General features: G+C 39.8%; 1 protein-coding gene across 3 annotated transcripts in view; it reads right to left on the bottom strand.

Moving 5' to 3' along the window:
• NUDT3 (nudix hydrolase 3) overlaps positions 1 to 17790 on the bottom strand; it is a 109091-nt gene that overhangs the window by 50090 nt on the left and 41211 nt on the right. For all 3 annotated transcript variants that reach the window (XM_033424209.2, XM_004267711.3, XM_049693752.1), the window contains one exon: positions 2795 to 2905. In XM_033424209.2, coding sequence (XP_033280100.1) covers positions 2795 to 2905 — 111 coding nt within the window. The remainder of the gene's footprint in view (positions 1 to 2794; positions 2906 to 17790) is intronic.

A 17790-nucleotide genomic window follows, 5' to 3' on the forward strand; every position in this document is an offset into this window, starting at 1 on the left:
CCTTTCCTAACAGGCCACCCCTGAGTCCTGGCCTCATTTAACAGGAAAGATGAAGGAGACCAGACATATTTTATGATTTTCTAATGTTTAAAAGAATTTGGCCTATTAGACGGTAACCTCAACTTTGAAAGTATAACTGAATAACTTATTTCTGACTTGTGATTTTAAGTTGAAAATCTCAGTAAGTTTATATACACTATGGGAATATTTAAGATTCATCTGATTTATAAGTTTAATACATGACATTCACAGGACTTTTTGCTGAAGAGCCTCATAAGGTTTTCATTTTTTTAAAGTCAGACAACTGACGTTCTTTAAAAAGCAATCAAATTAATTAAATTTATAAATGTAATTTGAAACATCTAAAAGTCTTCAATGAACTGGCCTAAGCATTATCCAAAGGCCCCTTAAAAATGACATTATCCAAAGGCCCCTTAAAAATCTCCTATGCTTATAAATATAGCAATCAGATCTGCAAGCATTAGGAAAGAACAAAGTTTTTGAATGTGTGCTTTTAAAAAGTCATAACATTTTGAAAACTAAATAAACCCCTGAACAGTGGTTTCTGCTTACAAAAGCTACCCTTCAAGGGTAATAAAAAACATCTACCTACATCCTCTCTGATTCAAGTCTTATTCTCCGTTGACAGACGTGGAATTAGAAAAGCCACCCCCTCCATTTTATTTTGATGTAAGCCATGGAAATGTTTGTCTTTATAATGACACATTTCTCTAATTTATAGTGTTTGTACGAATATTTGGTTTATTTGGTACCTTATTCTTTATCCTCTCAATAATGCTGGAATAAAGAACAGGGTATGATATGACTCTTGACTGGAGAGTAAAAAATCTGCTCAAAGTCAGGCAGGATTCTTCAGGGCTGAGAATGGCAGGCAGCATTTAATTTCAAGCTTGGGATTCCCTTTAAGACAGGAGGTAGGTAAGATACTGACCATATGAAAAGTATACTTTAATTATTTGTGCTGCATTGTTCACCTTCTCATGTCCCAACTCCACTTTATTCTCCACTTTATTCCCCCTTTTACCTACTGAAGGATGGTATGTAATTTCCAGGAAACAAAAGGGTAACCCTATATCCTTTTCAACTCCCTCACGTACTTCGTATTGCAATCATCTAGTTTTCTACATCTTAGTTGCACTTATATAACCCAAGGACAATTCGACTGTAGCACTCAACGAAACAATAGTAACAACAACAGGTATAAGTTTTCCTGAGACAGATGCCAAATCCAAATGTGCTCTGCAGAGGTAAAGCTGTCACACTTCACCCACAACTTCTAAACCAGGCAGCAAGTTTTGCCCAAAGGTCTCTGAATTTTTTCCTTCCTCTCTATTCTAGAACCATCAGTCTATTTCAGGTCTTCCAACAACCTGTCTGAATCCACAGAGCCGCAATAACTCTGTCAAACATCACTTTTGCCTTAGGTGCCTCAGAACTCACAGAAGCCAACTGGATTGAAATCAAAATTATGTAGCTTAGGTCCACCAATTGGCCCTACCACACTTATTTGAATAGTCAAACCTTTGAGATCCTCCAGAAAGAACTCTGATAATTTCCAATTGGGGTATTTCTTCAGGACTTTTATGTTCCATCTGTCATAGAAGCATGTATTAATTACTTTCTATTCACCCAGCTGTGTACTAGGCACAAGAAGGGAGGATTTAAAATGGGCAATATAATCTTTGCCCTTAGAGGTTACAATCTAGTTATAGATACACAGATATATGATAAAATGAGAGTGGCACAAGTCAACACAAGTTTGCAGGACTTCAGAGCAAGGAAAGGATTCCTTGGGTATTCCAAAGTAAAATTAGTCGAAGAAGACTTCAGCAAGGGCTTGACCCAAAAGAAATGCAGAATTTAGACTTTTTCTAAACTCTACTTTATGTCCTTAGAATCAGTCTTAAGTCCCTTCTGGAACAAGGAAATGGATCTAAAAAGCACTATGTAGTCAAGGCAAGTAAATGGAGGTAGTAAAACTTACACCACTGAGTTAGGACTCCTAAAGGAGATTAGCATAAGCAGAGCAGAGCGTGGTATTGCCACAAGAGGCTATGGAGAAACATTAGTTCCTTCCTCCTGGTTTTGAATTGCAATTTGTTTCTCAGTTTCCCCAACGAAATTGTAAGCCCTTGAAGTAAGGGAACCAAGAGATTTGACTTCTGACTGTTTATTCTAGAGTATCTAGTAAGATATACTGGGCATGGCCCAAGAACTCAATATATATATGTTGAATATCATGTGACCAAATAAAAAAGAAGATACTATTGTCTCTCAAGGTGCACCATTAACAACTTCTGGCTAACAGAAGTATTGCTTTAGCCACTGCTCTATTGCCAGGACCCAAGGAGCATAGGAGAACAAGGGCTGCCTCCTCCTCACCCAAAGGTTAATGAGAATAAGCCATTAATACCAATACTGCTTACTCCTCTTATTTCTATGGGCTGATGAACTATTTGATTCTTGATCTTCTGCCACAGGTAACAGAGACAGTGTGGGAAGAGATCCATAGGAAATCACAAAGGCCTGTCTGGTATAATCACATACGGTTACTACTATGAGCCCTCCCCTTGCACAGAGTGCCTGATAAACATCACCATGTCACAACCTGACTGCCCCTTTAATCAAGGAGGCATGTGGTAACTGTTAAGTGCTTTCTTTCTGTGATCATGAGTCTGTTCATTCAGTGAGTGGTGATAAATTAATGAACTACACAGACATGACAGGTTCATGATGACAAGGTACAGCCATGCCCTTTGTTTGCAGTGCACACCTCCTCACAGACTTCACGGACTGCTGCCACACTTGGCTCCTCCTCGGGCTCCATGCCTCCTCCAGGGACAATCCATCGGTCTGGATGGCGACTACTGCTCACGAGTAGCACCTGAAAGTCACAGAGGTCACATGGGTAGTTAAAAACTCAAAAAGACACATTCATACAAATTCAGAGTTTAAACACCACAAAAAAATACCTAAGATCCATTCTTTGTTGATACCTCTCCAAATCACTTCTTGAAAAGTAGCTTTCATTTCTGTATGAAAAAGCAGACAATCTGCCTAGTAAAAGCAGAAGGGCATCTGAACCAGTGGCCATTATGTGTTCCCCCCTCGGACTCTCACTCAGTTGTCCAATCTATCCTCTCCTTTGTTCGTTTCTCTAAAGCCCTTTGAACACACAGCTGACAAAGACACTCAAAAAACACAAAAAACAAAGATTGTCACTGATGAGCCTGTGAGTGCTATGAAGAGCTGGCCTTGGCCCTAGTTGGCACCACAGTCCCAACTTTCCCTCCAAGGTTCTCACTCCTGTGTGCCCCAGTTCCTGCTCCATTAGATGGCCATAGGCCGATCACATCACCCTAAGCTCTAAGTATGTGCTGAGAACCTAACTCTCTCACTGACATGAGGACTAGAAAGATTTCTTTTCGTCATTCTTTCAGCTGAGATAAAACTGGAATTCCTTTACTAGGAAACTTTATCAAGAAATGACATTTAATGGCCATGATTAAAATGTCTACAAATAATAATGCTGGAGAGGATGTGGAGAGAAGGGAACCCTCTTAAACTGTTGGTGGGAATGTAAATTGGTGCAGCCACTATGGAAAACAGTATGGAGGTTCCTCAAAAAACTAAAAATAGTGTTGCCATATGATCCAGCAATCCCACTCCTGGACATATACCCAGACAAAACCAAAAGGATACATGCACCCCTATGTTCACAGCAGCACTATTTGCAATAGCCAAAACAAGGAAACAATCTAAATGTCCATCAACAGATGAATGGATAAAGAAGAGGTGGTACATATATATACAATGGAATACTACTCAGCCATAAAAAAGAATGAAATAATGCTATTTGCAGCAACATGGATGGACCTAGAGATTATCATACTTAGCGAAGTAAGTCAGAAAGAAAGACAAATACCGTATGATATCACCTATATGTGGAATCTAAAATATGACACAACTGAACATATCTATGAAACAGAAACAGACTCACAGACACAGAGAACAGACTTGTGGTTGCCAAGGGCAGGGTGGGGGGGAGCAGTGGCAGAGGGAAGGATTGGGAGTTTGGGACTAGCAGATGAAAACTAGTATATATAGGATGGATAAACAACAAGGTCCTACTGTATAGCACAGAGAACCATATTCAATATCATGTGATAAACCATAATGAAAAAGAATATGAAAAAGAATATATATATAACTGAGTCACTTTGCTGTACAGCAGAAATTAACACAACATTGTAAAGCAACTATACTGCAATAAAATTAATTTTAAAAAAAGAAATGAAAAGAAACCAAACAAACACAAAATATTGATACAGAATATAGGTTACTAATTCAAACTTAACCAGTACTGGAGTCATGGTTGAAATAAAATCTAGAATTTCCTTAGTTTCTTTTCCTTAACCCTCCCTAGGACAGATGTTAAATAAAGTTAGCTTTACTCCTAATTCGGAGGTAGCATTGGGTTGGCATTATTTCCAAAACTAAAGGAATCCTCAATTGCTCCCTAAACAATCACTTTCTGATGATGTCTTTTGGGCTTCAGGCCCTATTCCAAACCGTATTCCCCACCCACCCCTCCACTCCCCAGCACTTAACTTCTACTCTGCAGTCATCTTTGTTGCCTGAAAGAAATCACTCCTTCCTCTCTGGCACTCACAGATCCCACCACTAACTTCCAGTTACCTACCTTCCAGTATTCTCTCTCCCACTTAAGGTCTCTGCAACTATGAGCCCTTGGAAATTCTACCTTTTTCTTCATCTTTAATCCCTTTTCTTCTTGCCATGATAGATTCTCCTGATGCTCTTCTACAAAATCTATGATCTGCAGACTTAGAGGGGACCACAACATATAAGAAGGTGGGCCATCCTGGTGGCGCAGTGGTTGAGAGTCTGCCTGCCGATGCAGGGGACACGGGTTCGTGCCCCGGTCTGGGAGGATCCCACACGCCGCGGAGCGGCTGTGCCCGTGAGCCATGGCCGCTGAGCCTGCGCGTCCGGAGCCTGTGCTCCGCAACAGGAGAGGCCACAACAGTGAGAGGCCCGCGTACCGAAAAAAAAAAAAAGATATAAGAAGGAAATCCATGAATCCATATACAGTCACCAATATATAGCCCATGGACTGAGAAAATAATGTCTTAAACTTACAAGCACTATTTTTAAAAAATATATATAAACTCTGCTTTGATTAATAGAACATGGAATAGCTTAAAATAATATAAAATCCACAGTAGTTTTAGGTTGGTGTGTATATATATTTAATCAAGGGATATTAAAAGTACCATGTGAGGAAATTCCCTGGCGGTCCAGTGGTTAGGACTCGGCACTTTCACTGCAATGGCCTGGGTTCAATCCCTGGCTGAGGAACTAAGAGCCCGCAAGCCACAGGGTGCGGCCAAATAATTAATTTTTAAAAAGTACAATGTGGAGGTTTCATGAAATTATGCTTTTAAATAAGAGTCTTTGTTGGACTCCTACTTCATGCCATATACAAAAATTAACTCATAGTGGACCAACAACCTAAACGTAAGAGCTAAAACAATAAACAGGGGTAAATCTTAATGACCCTGGATTTGGTAACATAGGCCAAATTCTTAGACATGACAACAAAAGCCTGAGAAACAAAACCAAAAAATTTTTGATAAATTAGACTTCATCAAAATTAAAATCTTCTGTGCATCGAAGGGCATTATCAAGGATGTGAAAAGACAACCTACAGAATGGGAGAAAATATTTGCAAATCATCTGATAAGGGTCCAGTATCCAAAATATATAAAGAACTCATACAACTCAAGGACAAAATGACAAACAGCATTTCTCCAAACAAGATATACAAATAGCCAACAGGCACATGAAAAGATGATCAACACCATTAGTCACTAGAGAAGTATAAAGTAAAACCACCACGAGATACCACTTAACACCCACTAGAATGGTTACAATTTTTTAAATAATAAGTACTGACAAGAATGTAGAGAAACAGGAACCTTCATACACTGCTGGTAGGAATGTAAAATAGTTTAGGCACTGTGGAAGTTAGGCTGTTCCTCAAAAAGTTAAACATAAAATTACCATATGATCTAGCAATTCCACTCCCAGGTATACGCCATACCCCAAAGAATTGAAAACGGGTACCCTAACACTTGGACACAAATGCTCCTAGAAGTATTATTCACAATAACCAAAAAGCAGAAATAATTCAAATGTCCAACAATGGATGAATGGATAAACAAAACATGGCATATACATACAAGGATTAGTTTTCAGCCATAAAAAGGAACATAAATGTTACGCTTGAGAACATTACGTTAAGTGAAAGCCAGACTCAAAAAGTCACGTGTTGTATAATTCCACTTATATAAAATATGCAGAATAGGTAAATCCATAGAGACAGAAAGGAGATTGGTGGTTGCCAGGGACTGGAGGAAGGGAAGAATAGGGAGTAACTGCTTAATGGATACAGGTTTTATTTTGGAATGATGAAAAGTGTTTTGAAACTAGACATAAGTGGTGGTTGCTAAATGCCACGGACTTACTTTAAAATGGTTAATGTTATGTGAACTTCAGCTCAATAAAATAAAACTAGTTTTAAGATCACAGTAATTTTTTAAAAGCTAAAGTAGTCAGTGTCATCACTATCTTCTTCAGAGTCTACACTCCAGAGGAGTGGCCTCTCAGGTTACCCTTAGTTTTACTATATTAAATCATTTCCATAAAGGAAAAAGGGGATCACTGCCATACCCATTCTCCTCGATAACTGTGGCCAATTTTACATTTTCAAAAATTCCTTATCAAAAGAAAAATAAACCCAAATATAACCATCTTTGTTAATTCAAGCCAAAAAGTTTTTAAAAAGTCCTCCAAAGACTCTCTAGACAATGGCATTTAAGTCATATCTATCTAATCTGTAAGGGAGATTCAAGAAGAAAAAGTAGAAAAATGGGTTAATCCTTCACTGATTTGTTATATAAATAACAACATGTAGTCTTTCTTCCTAGAGATTTCCCACTTCTTGGCAAAGTGTTTACCAGCCATTCTAAACCTAAGCATTTGCTTCAAAGCCTGACTAGGGCCATCCAATTAGGTTATAGTCCAAATGAAAGACCTTTAAAGGGACATTTCAAAGCTAAAGCAAAGAAAAGCAAACTTGTACCACAGAGTATAATTTAATTTCTAAATATCAGTAAATGTGCAATATTAATGAGTAAATCTAGCCAGTGTTATTGCTTTGTACATTCAAAGCATGACTATATGAGGTAAGACTACATATAACACTGCAGCTGGAGGAAGAGAGCTGCATTACTTTGTAGTCATACTTCAAAGCAAACACTATTACCAGCAAATAGTTCTTCTCCTCAGTAAGTTTCCTTGACAACCCATTGAAAATTTACTGCAAAAACCAAAACAAAATATTCTTTATTTTAGCCAGAGGGTTTACTCCCTCCTACCTTACAAAACAGTAAGTGGTGTTCTGGTCAGTAAATTCTTATTCTGAAGCTTGATTTTTAAATACAAATTATCTAAAAAGAAATAAATGGCAAAGCTCCTAAGAGATTCTGAAAATGACACACTAAGAAAAAAAATTTTGTCATTTATTCAACAAATATTCATTAGGCATTACAATGAGCCAGAAACAGGAGATGCAGAGGTTAGAACCTCTGCAATTTTGAGGCAGATCAAACTGGGGGACTAGCCAACCAAGTGTATCAGACCTCTTGTGAAGCTCTTTTCATCAAGATAGGTGATATCCCTGCAGAGATGGAGAAACGAACCCACAGAACACACCCATCCATATATGAACTCTTGGATTCATGACATTAGGTGGTCCTCCTCGGACAACTTAATATCCTCATGGACACAGAAAAATCATTATATTGATTAGGGACAAGGGTGTAGTGAAAAAATAAAGAAATGTGGGGAGATTTACATAAAGGGCTTCAGCTAAAACAGTAATATTTTATTTCTTTTTTCTTTTTCTTTTTTTTGCCTGCACCACGCAGCTTGCCAGATCTTAGTCCCCTGACCAGGGATTGAACCCAGGCCACTGCAGTGAAAGCACCGAGTCATAACCACTGGACCGCCAGGGAATTCTCAGTAATTTTTTAATTAATTAATTAATTAATTAATTAATTAATTAGGCTGCGTTGGGCCTTTGTTGCTGTGCACGGGCTTTTCTCTAGTTGCAGCGAGCAGGGGCTACTCTTCGTTGCAGTGCGTGGGCTTCTCGTTGCGGTGGCTTCTCTTGTTGCAGAGCACAGGCTCTAGGCTCACGGGCTTCAGTAGTTGTGGCAGTGGGCTCAGTGGTTGTGGCTCACGGGCTCTAGAGCGCAGGCTCAGTAGTTGTGGCGCACAGGCTTAGCTGCTCTGTGGCATGTGGAATCTTCCCAGATTCCACCACTTCCCACCACTAGGGAAGCCCAATGTTTTATTTTTTAGGTTTTAAAAAATTGCTTTAAAATTGTTTAATACGAATTTTCAAAAGAATATAAAATTCATATTTCTTTTAGAAATATGAATTTCTAAAAGAAAGCCATAGTCCCTGACCTAGAGAAACTGATTATCTAGTGGACAGAGGAGAAAAAAAAAAAAAAGTACTAATACAGGGTGAGGAGTGCTATGGCTGAGGTATGCACAGGATACCACAATGACAATGGGAAGAGACACCTAACCCAGGTTGGCAGGGGGGGTGGTAGGGGGATGGTAAGGGAAGGTTTCTTAAAGGAAGTGACGTGAGTTGAATCCAAGTTCAAGGACGCTCATTCAACAAAAAAATCATCAGAAGCCTACTGTATGACCCTGTGCTTAGGATACAAAGCAAGGCAGATACAGCCTCAGCTCTTGAGAAACTTAAAGTTCAACGGATGAGGGACTTCCCTGGTGGCACAGTGGTTAAGAATCTGCCTGCCAATGCAGGGGACGTGGGTTCGATCCCTGGTCCAGGAAGATCCACATGCCGCGGAGCAACTAAGCCCAAGCACCACAACTACTGAGGCTGCGCTCTAGAGCCCGCGAGCCACAACTACTGAGCCCGCATGCTGCAACTACTGAAGCCCGCGTGCCTAGAGCCCGTGCTCCCCAAGAGAAGCCACTGCAATGAGAAGCCCGCGCACCACAACAAAGAATAGCCCCTGCTCGCTGCAACTAGAGAAAGCCTGCATGCAGCAACGAAGACCCAACTCAGCCAATAAATAAAGTTCAATGGATGAGATTGACAATAAGTCAGGTGACCAATTATATTTCAGTGACTGTGCTACAGACCACAATGCTCACTAGATATTGCATGCTCTTGCCTACGGTACCCAGCCTCCCCTTGCTGTTAGGTGGGACCATTTGACTAGTTTTGCGTAATGAAATATGAGCAGAAGGGACACGTGTCACTTTTGGGCTGAGACAGGGAGAAGCCCATCCAGTCTCCTTCCTCCTCTGTTACAGTGCCCAAGAACATTGTGAGTTCCAGCTGGTGTAGCTACAAGCCTGAACCCCTTGAATGGAAGAGAGTTCCTGTGTGGAGCAGAGCCTCTGAAAACCCATGACTGATAAGCATCATCACAAGTAATAAAACTCTGTTGTGTTAAAACAGTGAGATTTCAGGATAAATGTCACGGCAATATAACCTAGTTGATCCTGATTAAGAGTGTGAAAGATCAGTGAAAGGTCTAAGGATTGGTTCCGTTGATTGCCTCATACTTAAGCATAGTGCCTGACCCATATAGGTGGCCAATAAATGTTTGATGAGCAAATGAAAGAATGGACCATTGACTGAGGGAACAAACTATTTTAAAAAAGGAATGCAGAGAGCAAATAGACAAGGTTAATGAGGGAAGTTGAACAAAAAGGCAGAGGTCCAATTATAAAGAGTTTGGATCGAAACCTGAAGGCAATGGGTAAGTCACTGAGGTTGTCAGAAGAAATGACATAACCCAATTTGGGTTTTAGAAAGGTCACTCTGACTTGGGATGGATATGGGCAGACCTGCAGAAATACATTTCTGCAGTTGATTCAGAGAAAGAACGAGGACAAAAGTGGGAGTTGGAAGGAAGGGACAGATTTCCAGATATACAGAAGGGAAAAGTCCACAGGACCAGGTGACTGACAGGATGTAGGCCAGGTCAATGGTGAAGCTGCCCTCCAAGGAGAATGTAGAAGGGTGGGGGGAGGAAGGAACCACAGGGAAGCTGTCCTCCGAACATATGAATTTGAGAGTTCAATAAGATGTCTAACGGATATTTCTAGTAGATAATCATATAAATGTTGGACAGGCACTAAAAAGAGGGGAAGAGACAAACACAAGGGAGAAAATGTGCATTTGCAAAGCTCTAGCTGGAGGAGTTATCCCCATTCCCCCTACTTACCCTCCACTCCCCGTGGTGTCCAGCAAGTTTCCAATCTCAACTGCCAACAGTATAGTAGGGGTAGATATATTCTAGGTATTCCAAGTTAAAGTTCTGGAAATATTTTTCTTAAAAAATCAATTATCTATGGTGATAATCTACAACATGGAAAATCCTGATTAGCAAGCTATATATCTTAGACACATTACTAATTTCCAGAAAATTGCAGGCAGTAACGCACCTAACATAATCTCATTTCCAACAACGCAATGCCCCTGGCATTCGACAGCCCCTTAACAATGCCATTACTGCCAGATAGCTCTGCTGGTAGCCCAGATGGCACAAGGGCTGCACCCTATCAGATCTGTGACATGCTCTGCAAACTGCTTTTACAGTTAAGCCCATTCTAACCGTTTATGTGTCCCTTCTTAAAAACAAGAAGACTTCCCTGGTGGCTCAGTGGTTAAGAATCCTCCTGCCAATGCAGGGGCCACGGGTTCGAGCCCTGGTCCGGGAAGATCCTACATGTTGCGGAGCAACTAAGCCCGTGCACCACAACTACTGAGCCCGCGTGCCTAGAGCCCGTGCTCCACAACAAGAGAAGCTCACGCACTGCAACGAAGAGTAGCCCCCGCTTGCCGCAACTAGAGAAAGCCCACGCTCAGCAATGAAGACCCAACACAGCCAAAAAATTAATTAATTAATTAATTACTTTAAAAAAACAGATCCATAATAGTGAATAATTATCTGCACTTGTTTGGATTCCAGATAAATTTACCTTTTTTTTTGGCTGCGTTCTCTGGCTCGTGGGATCTTAGCTCTCCAACCAGGGATCGAACCCGTGTCCCTTGCAGTGGAAGCGTGGAGTCCTAACCACTGGACTGCCAGGGAATTCCCCAAATTTACCATTTTTTACAGAATGTTTTAAAGAACAGCTGCCACAAGTTCTTGGACACAAGGACCCTATAAAATGTCTAAAAGATGAATAATGCTGAGTATGAGGTGAAATAACTTGTTCAAATTGAATCAATAAATTATCACAGGGCCAACCAATAGCAGTTTCAGTTCTTAGAGTTTTAAAGCCATTTTACCCTTTAGCTATTTTTTTTCCCTACACAGGAGCTCAGAATACTGCTAAAAAGGAGGAACAAGTAGACATAAACAGTTTACAAAATCCCTTCATTTTATCTAGCTAATCAGGTTGTTTATTTAACAAAAGAGGAAATTCTCTGCCTAGTACACAGACTGTGATATGACCAGATATTCTGCACAGTTTTCACTTTGGGAGGAACAAGGTATTTTAAGAACAGATATCCCAGGGTATGGCGTAAACTGCTAGAGGTCTATGGGATTGAGTGTCCTGCCCTGTCTTTCCAAATGAACGTCCAAATGTTAAGATAACCACACACAGCACTTTATATTACCTGGTATTCAATGACTTTTTTAATTTCTAAAAAGACGACTAAAGAAACCCAGTAAAGGGACTTCCCTGGCAGTCCAGTGGTTAGGACTTCACCTTCCAGTGCAGGGGGTGAGGGTTCAATCCCTGGTCGGGGAGCTAAGATCCCACATGCCTCATGGCCAAAAAACCAAAACATGAAACAGAAGCAATATTATAATAAATTCAATAAAGACTTTAAAAATGGTCCATATCAAAAAAAAATCTTGAAAAAGAAAAGAAACCCAGTAAACTTGGCTGTATTTGCAGGTTATATAAAAATAAAAACAAAGACTTAAAGTTGCTGGATCACACTGTCTGAACATAACTTACTGGAATGATTGAGTTGTTCCTGTAAACCTTAACTCCCTCCCACAACTCTTGTAAATAATGAAAAAAAAGACAAAAAAAAAAAAGACAACAACAAAAAAAAGACTAATACTGGGGGAAACAAACAAAAACAACAGCAGGTAGTATTTATTCAGTGCCTACTTTGTGCTAGGTGCTGCCGTTTTACATGTGTTTTTAATATACTATCCCTAATTTTCAAACAATCATACAAACCAGGCATTATGTAATTCTTGCCATTATACTGATGAGGAAACCAAGCCTTAGATGATTTGGTGATGTGGTGAAGGACATAGAAAGGATAGCACTGAGCCAGGATTCAAACCACAGGCTATAGGCCTGACTGACAGCCAGACGACTGAGAGCCTGTTACATCCATGATGTAGCTAGCAGCATATGAAAAACCTTCTGAAAACTTAGCCACCACTGGGTAAAAGCCATGACATGATTTTCTCCGGGCCAGGTACAAGGAAAGGATGGAGAAGGTATTTTAATCTAATCTCTGATTCAAATCAAGAATTTGGAGCACTTTCCACTATTCTCTTCTGTGAACAGAGACTATTTGCTTACTTATTATATCTTTCCTGGCCAGAGCTGTCTTCTACATAGAGAGGCACTACGAGCTCCTCTATATTATGCAACTTTTTAACACTTTCTTTTCTGAAAATGTTTATTAATAAATATAAAAAATGACTAGTAATTCTCAATGTGAAGTTCCATTAATCTTCACATTTGTTTAGAAACTACATAAAAAAAGAATATATATATGTGTATAACTGAGTAACTTTGCTGCACAGCAGAGACTGGCACAACATTGTAAATCAACTATACTTCCAGTTAAAAAATATTGGAAAAAAAAAGAAACTACATATCTCAAGTGATTCTTTACTTAAGCATTTATTCCACAAAAAAATGCTATTCAGTCATTACTTGCTTAGAAATGAATTGAGGCATGGGGGGTTGGGGTGGGGGTGATGTACAAAAATATACAAAGCCTACCCTTGAACGGCCCACCCCCTAATGCAAACTATGGCCCCTGGGTCAAATCTAGCCTACTACCTGTTTCTGTATGGCCCATGACTTAAGAATGGTTTTTACATTTTCAAAAGGTTGAAAAAAATCATAAGAAGAATATTGTGACATGTGACCTGATATGAAATTCAAGTTTGTGTCCATAGATAAAGTTTATTAAAACACAGCCATGCTCATTCATTTACCAACAGTCTACGGCTACTTTCAAGCTACAATGGCAAAGCTGAGTAGTCCTCACAGAGATCAAAAATATTTACTATCTAATCCTTTATGGAAAAAGTTTGCCAACCCTTGATCTAATGAAGGGCCCAAGCAGCCACAACATCATGTTGATAAGGACTATTATGAAGGAAAGAAGATTCTGAGAGGGTCCCAGAATACCTCTCAAGAGGGAACATTTGAGTTGGGCCTAGAGGAGAAATTTACTGAGCCCAGAAAGGAGAGGTGTTCAGGCAAGAGGCACTGCAAACACAAAGCCACAGATGCAGGAAACAGTATATTATATCCAGAGAATGCTGAGAAATTCAAGTAGTTTGATATGGTGAAGGGTACATGATGGGAAGGAAGAAGAGGGCAACAGAGGAGCTGATAAATTAACTGAGACCAGTATAAAAAGTTCATATAAGTACATCAAAGAGTTATGGCAACTGAAGGCAACTGGGAATCCTCCTTGGTTTCTGAGGAGGAAGAAGGCTATCTCACCTGTGTTTCAGAAGCTTGAATCTGGAGGCTGAATGAGTGATGGGTGGGAGGTAGGACAGAGTTCAGTTAGAGAGGATAAGGGAGCTGGATGTAATCCGCGTCCCTGGAGAAGGGGAGCAGCAAGTGGATTCAAGTCATATTTAGGAGACAGCAATGATAGGAACTGGTAATTAAACAGAAATTAGGGCGCCGTGAAAGGGATGCAGAGGCTATGGCTTCTAACTGGGGTCAGTAGGTGGACAGAGATATCCATTTCTCAAGAGAGAGAAATACAGGAGAGAAGCAGGTGGGAAAGGAAAAAACAGTTTGAGATACTACAGGAAAACTTAAGTTTCCTACACTTTCCGTATATTATGGGAACTTCTAAAATCTCAATTTAAACGTCCATTTGAAAGCATTCACCCAAGAAACAGTGGTTGCCTCTGTACAGTGCAATTGGTGGCACTGAGGAGGAGGAGGCATTTCACTTTAAAACCTTGTGTATAGCTTGAATATTTTAGAACAAGCATTTCGGACTTTTATAATTGAGCAAGAAGAATGCCAAGCATTATTCCCTAGGAAATTTCTGAAAGCCAAACGGAGTGAATGAAATATTCAGAATGCTCAAGTTTCTTCAGGTCATTAAAACAATGCCACAGGAACAGCATTCCTGACATCCATAAACTACCTTTATGTTCAAGTCCTCTCAATAACATTTTTAAAGTTTCCTTTGCACAGATCTCGCCCATTTCTTAAGTTTACTGTTTTTTGTTACTGATATAACTCTATCCTATTGCTTATTATTTAAAAGAAGTCATAACAAATTTTTACAGGTTACTATTAAAATAATCTTAATTCCATACATAAGCACAATCACAGGACTAAGAGAAATTATTTTTAAAAGCAAAAAAGAAATTTTTACTTTACACCAGTGTATTCTAAACCATGACGGTTTATTTCATGGCTATAGTTTGCCCAGCTAAACTATATTGATCAGATATAAATAGACACAACCAGATGTACAGGAAAGGCAGGCCTTATGGTGGGGCCAGAAGAGCAATAAGCAGGGGCAGGCAGGTCATAAACAACTGTTCTTTTGCAATTCTGACCACATGTGTGTGAACTCCAGCTTATCGTTCTTACAAAAAATAAGAACAAAAACTGGGCCAGATATACATGTGCACCAGGAACAAAACAAACATTTAACTATACAAGAGTTAAGATAGAAAGATAGTTTTAAAAAGGAAAACAGTTTTATGTAATTTCAAGTACTATATTTCACAAATTTTTGTGTTCCTAACTGAACTAAATTTAACTGTCAAACTTTCATTTTACCTCAAATTACACTTTATTTACTCTATTTAGGAAGATGCGGGAGGCTCAAAAAGGAGGGGACATGGGGATATATGTATGCATATGGCTGATTCACTTTGTTGTACAACAGAAACTAACACGGTATTGTGAAGCAATTATACTCCAATAAAGATCTATAAAAAACTAAGTAAATAAAATAAGAACAACAACATAAAAAGGAACATGGGGGAGTATCACTAGAAATCACAGAAGAAAACTAGGTAGCAACTGCATTAAGATTGAGAATTCTTGGCTAAGAGTTCTTTACTTGAAGACAATCCAGTGCTCTAAGACTCAGAATAGACAGAAGTAAATGTAGGAAGAGGGGGTTTATTACAGACCCAAGATGTTTTAATTACTCCAAATCCATAGAAAATGAGTATTAATAAATCTTTTTTTTTGCAGTGCGCAGGCCTCTCACTGTTGTGGCCTCTCCCGTTGCGGAGCACAGGCTCCGGTCGCATAGGCTCAGCGGCCATGGCTCACGGGCCCAGCCGCTCCTCGGCATGTGGGATCTTCCCAGACCGGGGCACAAACCCGTGTCCCCTGCATCGGCAGGCGGACGCTCAACCACTGCGCCACCAGGAAAGCCCTAAATAAATCTTATATAATTAAACAACTACTGTAAGAGTCACAAGAAACTGATAACACAGGTTGTCTTATGCGGAAAGAAACTGGGTAACTGGGGGAATAGTATGGAAGGGAGAATTTTCACTGTATCCCACTTGTGCCTTTTAAATTTTGAACCATGTAAATGTACTGCCTATTCAAAAGTGAATTTAACTTAAGAGCTCATTAAACATTATAAATGACCAAATGAAGAACAATTCTGAATCTTCTACGAACCACATTTTTTTTTTCACATCTTTATTGGAGTATAAATGCTTTACAACGTTGTGTTAGTTTCTGCTGTATAACAAAGTGAATCAGCTATATGTATACATATATCCCCATATCCCCTCCCTCCCACCCTCCCTATCCCATCCCTCTAGGTTGTCACAAAACACGGAGCTGATCTCCCTGTGCTATGCAGCAGCTTCCCACTAGCCATCCATTTTACATTTGGTAGTGTATATATGTCAGTGCTCTCTCTCACTTCGTCCCAGCTTCTTCTCCCCACCGCCCCCCAACCCCGTGCCCTCAAGTCCATTCTCTACATCTGCGTCTTTATTCCTGCCCTGCTACTAGGTTCATCAGTACCGCTTTTTATAATTCCATATATATGCGTTAGCATATGGTATTTGTTTTTCTCTTCCTGACTTACTTCACTCGGTATGACAGACTCTGGGTCCAACCACCTCACTACAAATAACTCAATTTCATTCCATTTTATGGCCGAGTAATATTCCATTGTATATAGGTACCACATCTTCTTTATCCATTCATCTGTTGATAGACATTTGGGTTGCTTCCATGTCCTGGCTATTGTAAATAGTGCTGCAGTGAACACTGTGGTACATGATTCTTTTTGAATTATGGTTTTCTCAGGGTATACGCCCAGTAGTGGGATTGCTGGGTCATATGGTAGCTCTATTTTTAGTTTTTTAAGGAACGTCCATACTGTTCTCCATAGTGGCTGTATCAATTTACATTCCCACCAACAGTGCAGGAGGGTTCCCTTTCCTCCACACCCTCTCCAGCATTTATTGTTTGTAGATTTTTTGATGATGGCCATTCTGACTGGTGTGAGGTGATACCTCATTGTGGTACAAACCACATTTAAAGGCATTATCATATGTTCAAATTCCCTACATATGATAATTTGCTCTATAATGCATCTTAAAATGTAATGTCAGGAAAAGTCTATTTCTATATTAACTTGTATGTGTTCTTTTATCAGACATTAAAAAGCCATTACTCCTATCATCTTTTCTTCTTTCTTTTTAGCTAATGCATGGGAGAACTAGATTTAGCAGACAACTGTTCATTCTTGGAACATCTCTTCCACAGATCTTTCTTAATTTTTAGCTGATCTGTTTCATATATTTTTTATTTATTATTTTTTTAATTTTTTTGGCCACACCACATGGCATGCAGGATCTTAGTTCCCCAACCAGGGATCAAACCCACGCCCTCTGCAGTGAAAGCGCGGAGTCTTAACCGCTGGACTGCCGGGGAAGTCCCTGTTTCATATATTTTTAATGCAAGCTCTCTCAAATCTTTTTCTTAAAGTAAAGAATATCAAAATTATAAATTAGGGCTTCCCTGGTGGCGCAGTGGTTGAGAGTCCACCTGCCGATGCAGGGGACACGGGTTCGTGCCCTGGTCCAGGAAGATTCCACATGCCACGGAGAGGCTGGGCCCGGGAGCCATGGCTGCTGAGCCTGCGCATCCGGAGCCTGGGCTCCGCAACGGGAGAGGCCACAACAGTGAGAGGCCCACATACCGCAAAAAAATAAAAAATAAAAAAATAAATAAATTAACCTTGACAGTCTTTTTTTCAACCACCAAAAGGCCAAGTCAATAATTACTCTACCCTACTCTGGAAAAGCATCATTTCTGAACATATTTTTGCAGTGCCTCTAAAACTTTAACAATTTGATGCTAAATTCGTCTCTCAATTATACTTCAAAG

The sequence above is a fragment of the Orcinus orca genome, chromosome 10, assembly GCF_937001465.1.
Source record: "Orcinus orca chromosome 10, mOrcOrc1.1, whole genome shotgun sequence".
NCBI lineage: Eukaryota > Metazoa > Chordata > Mammalia > Artiodactyla > Delphinidae > Orcinus > Orcinus orca.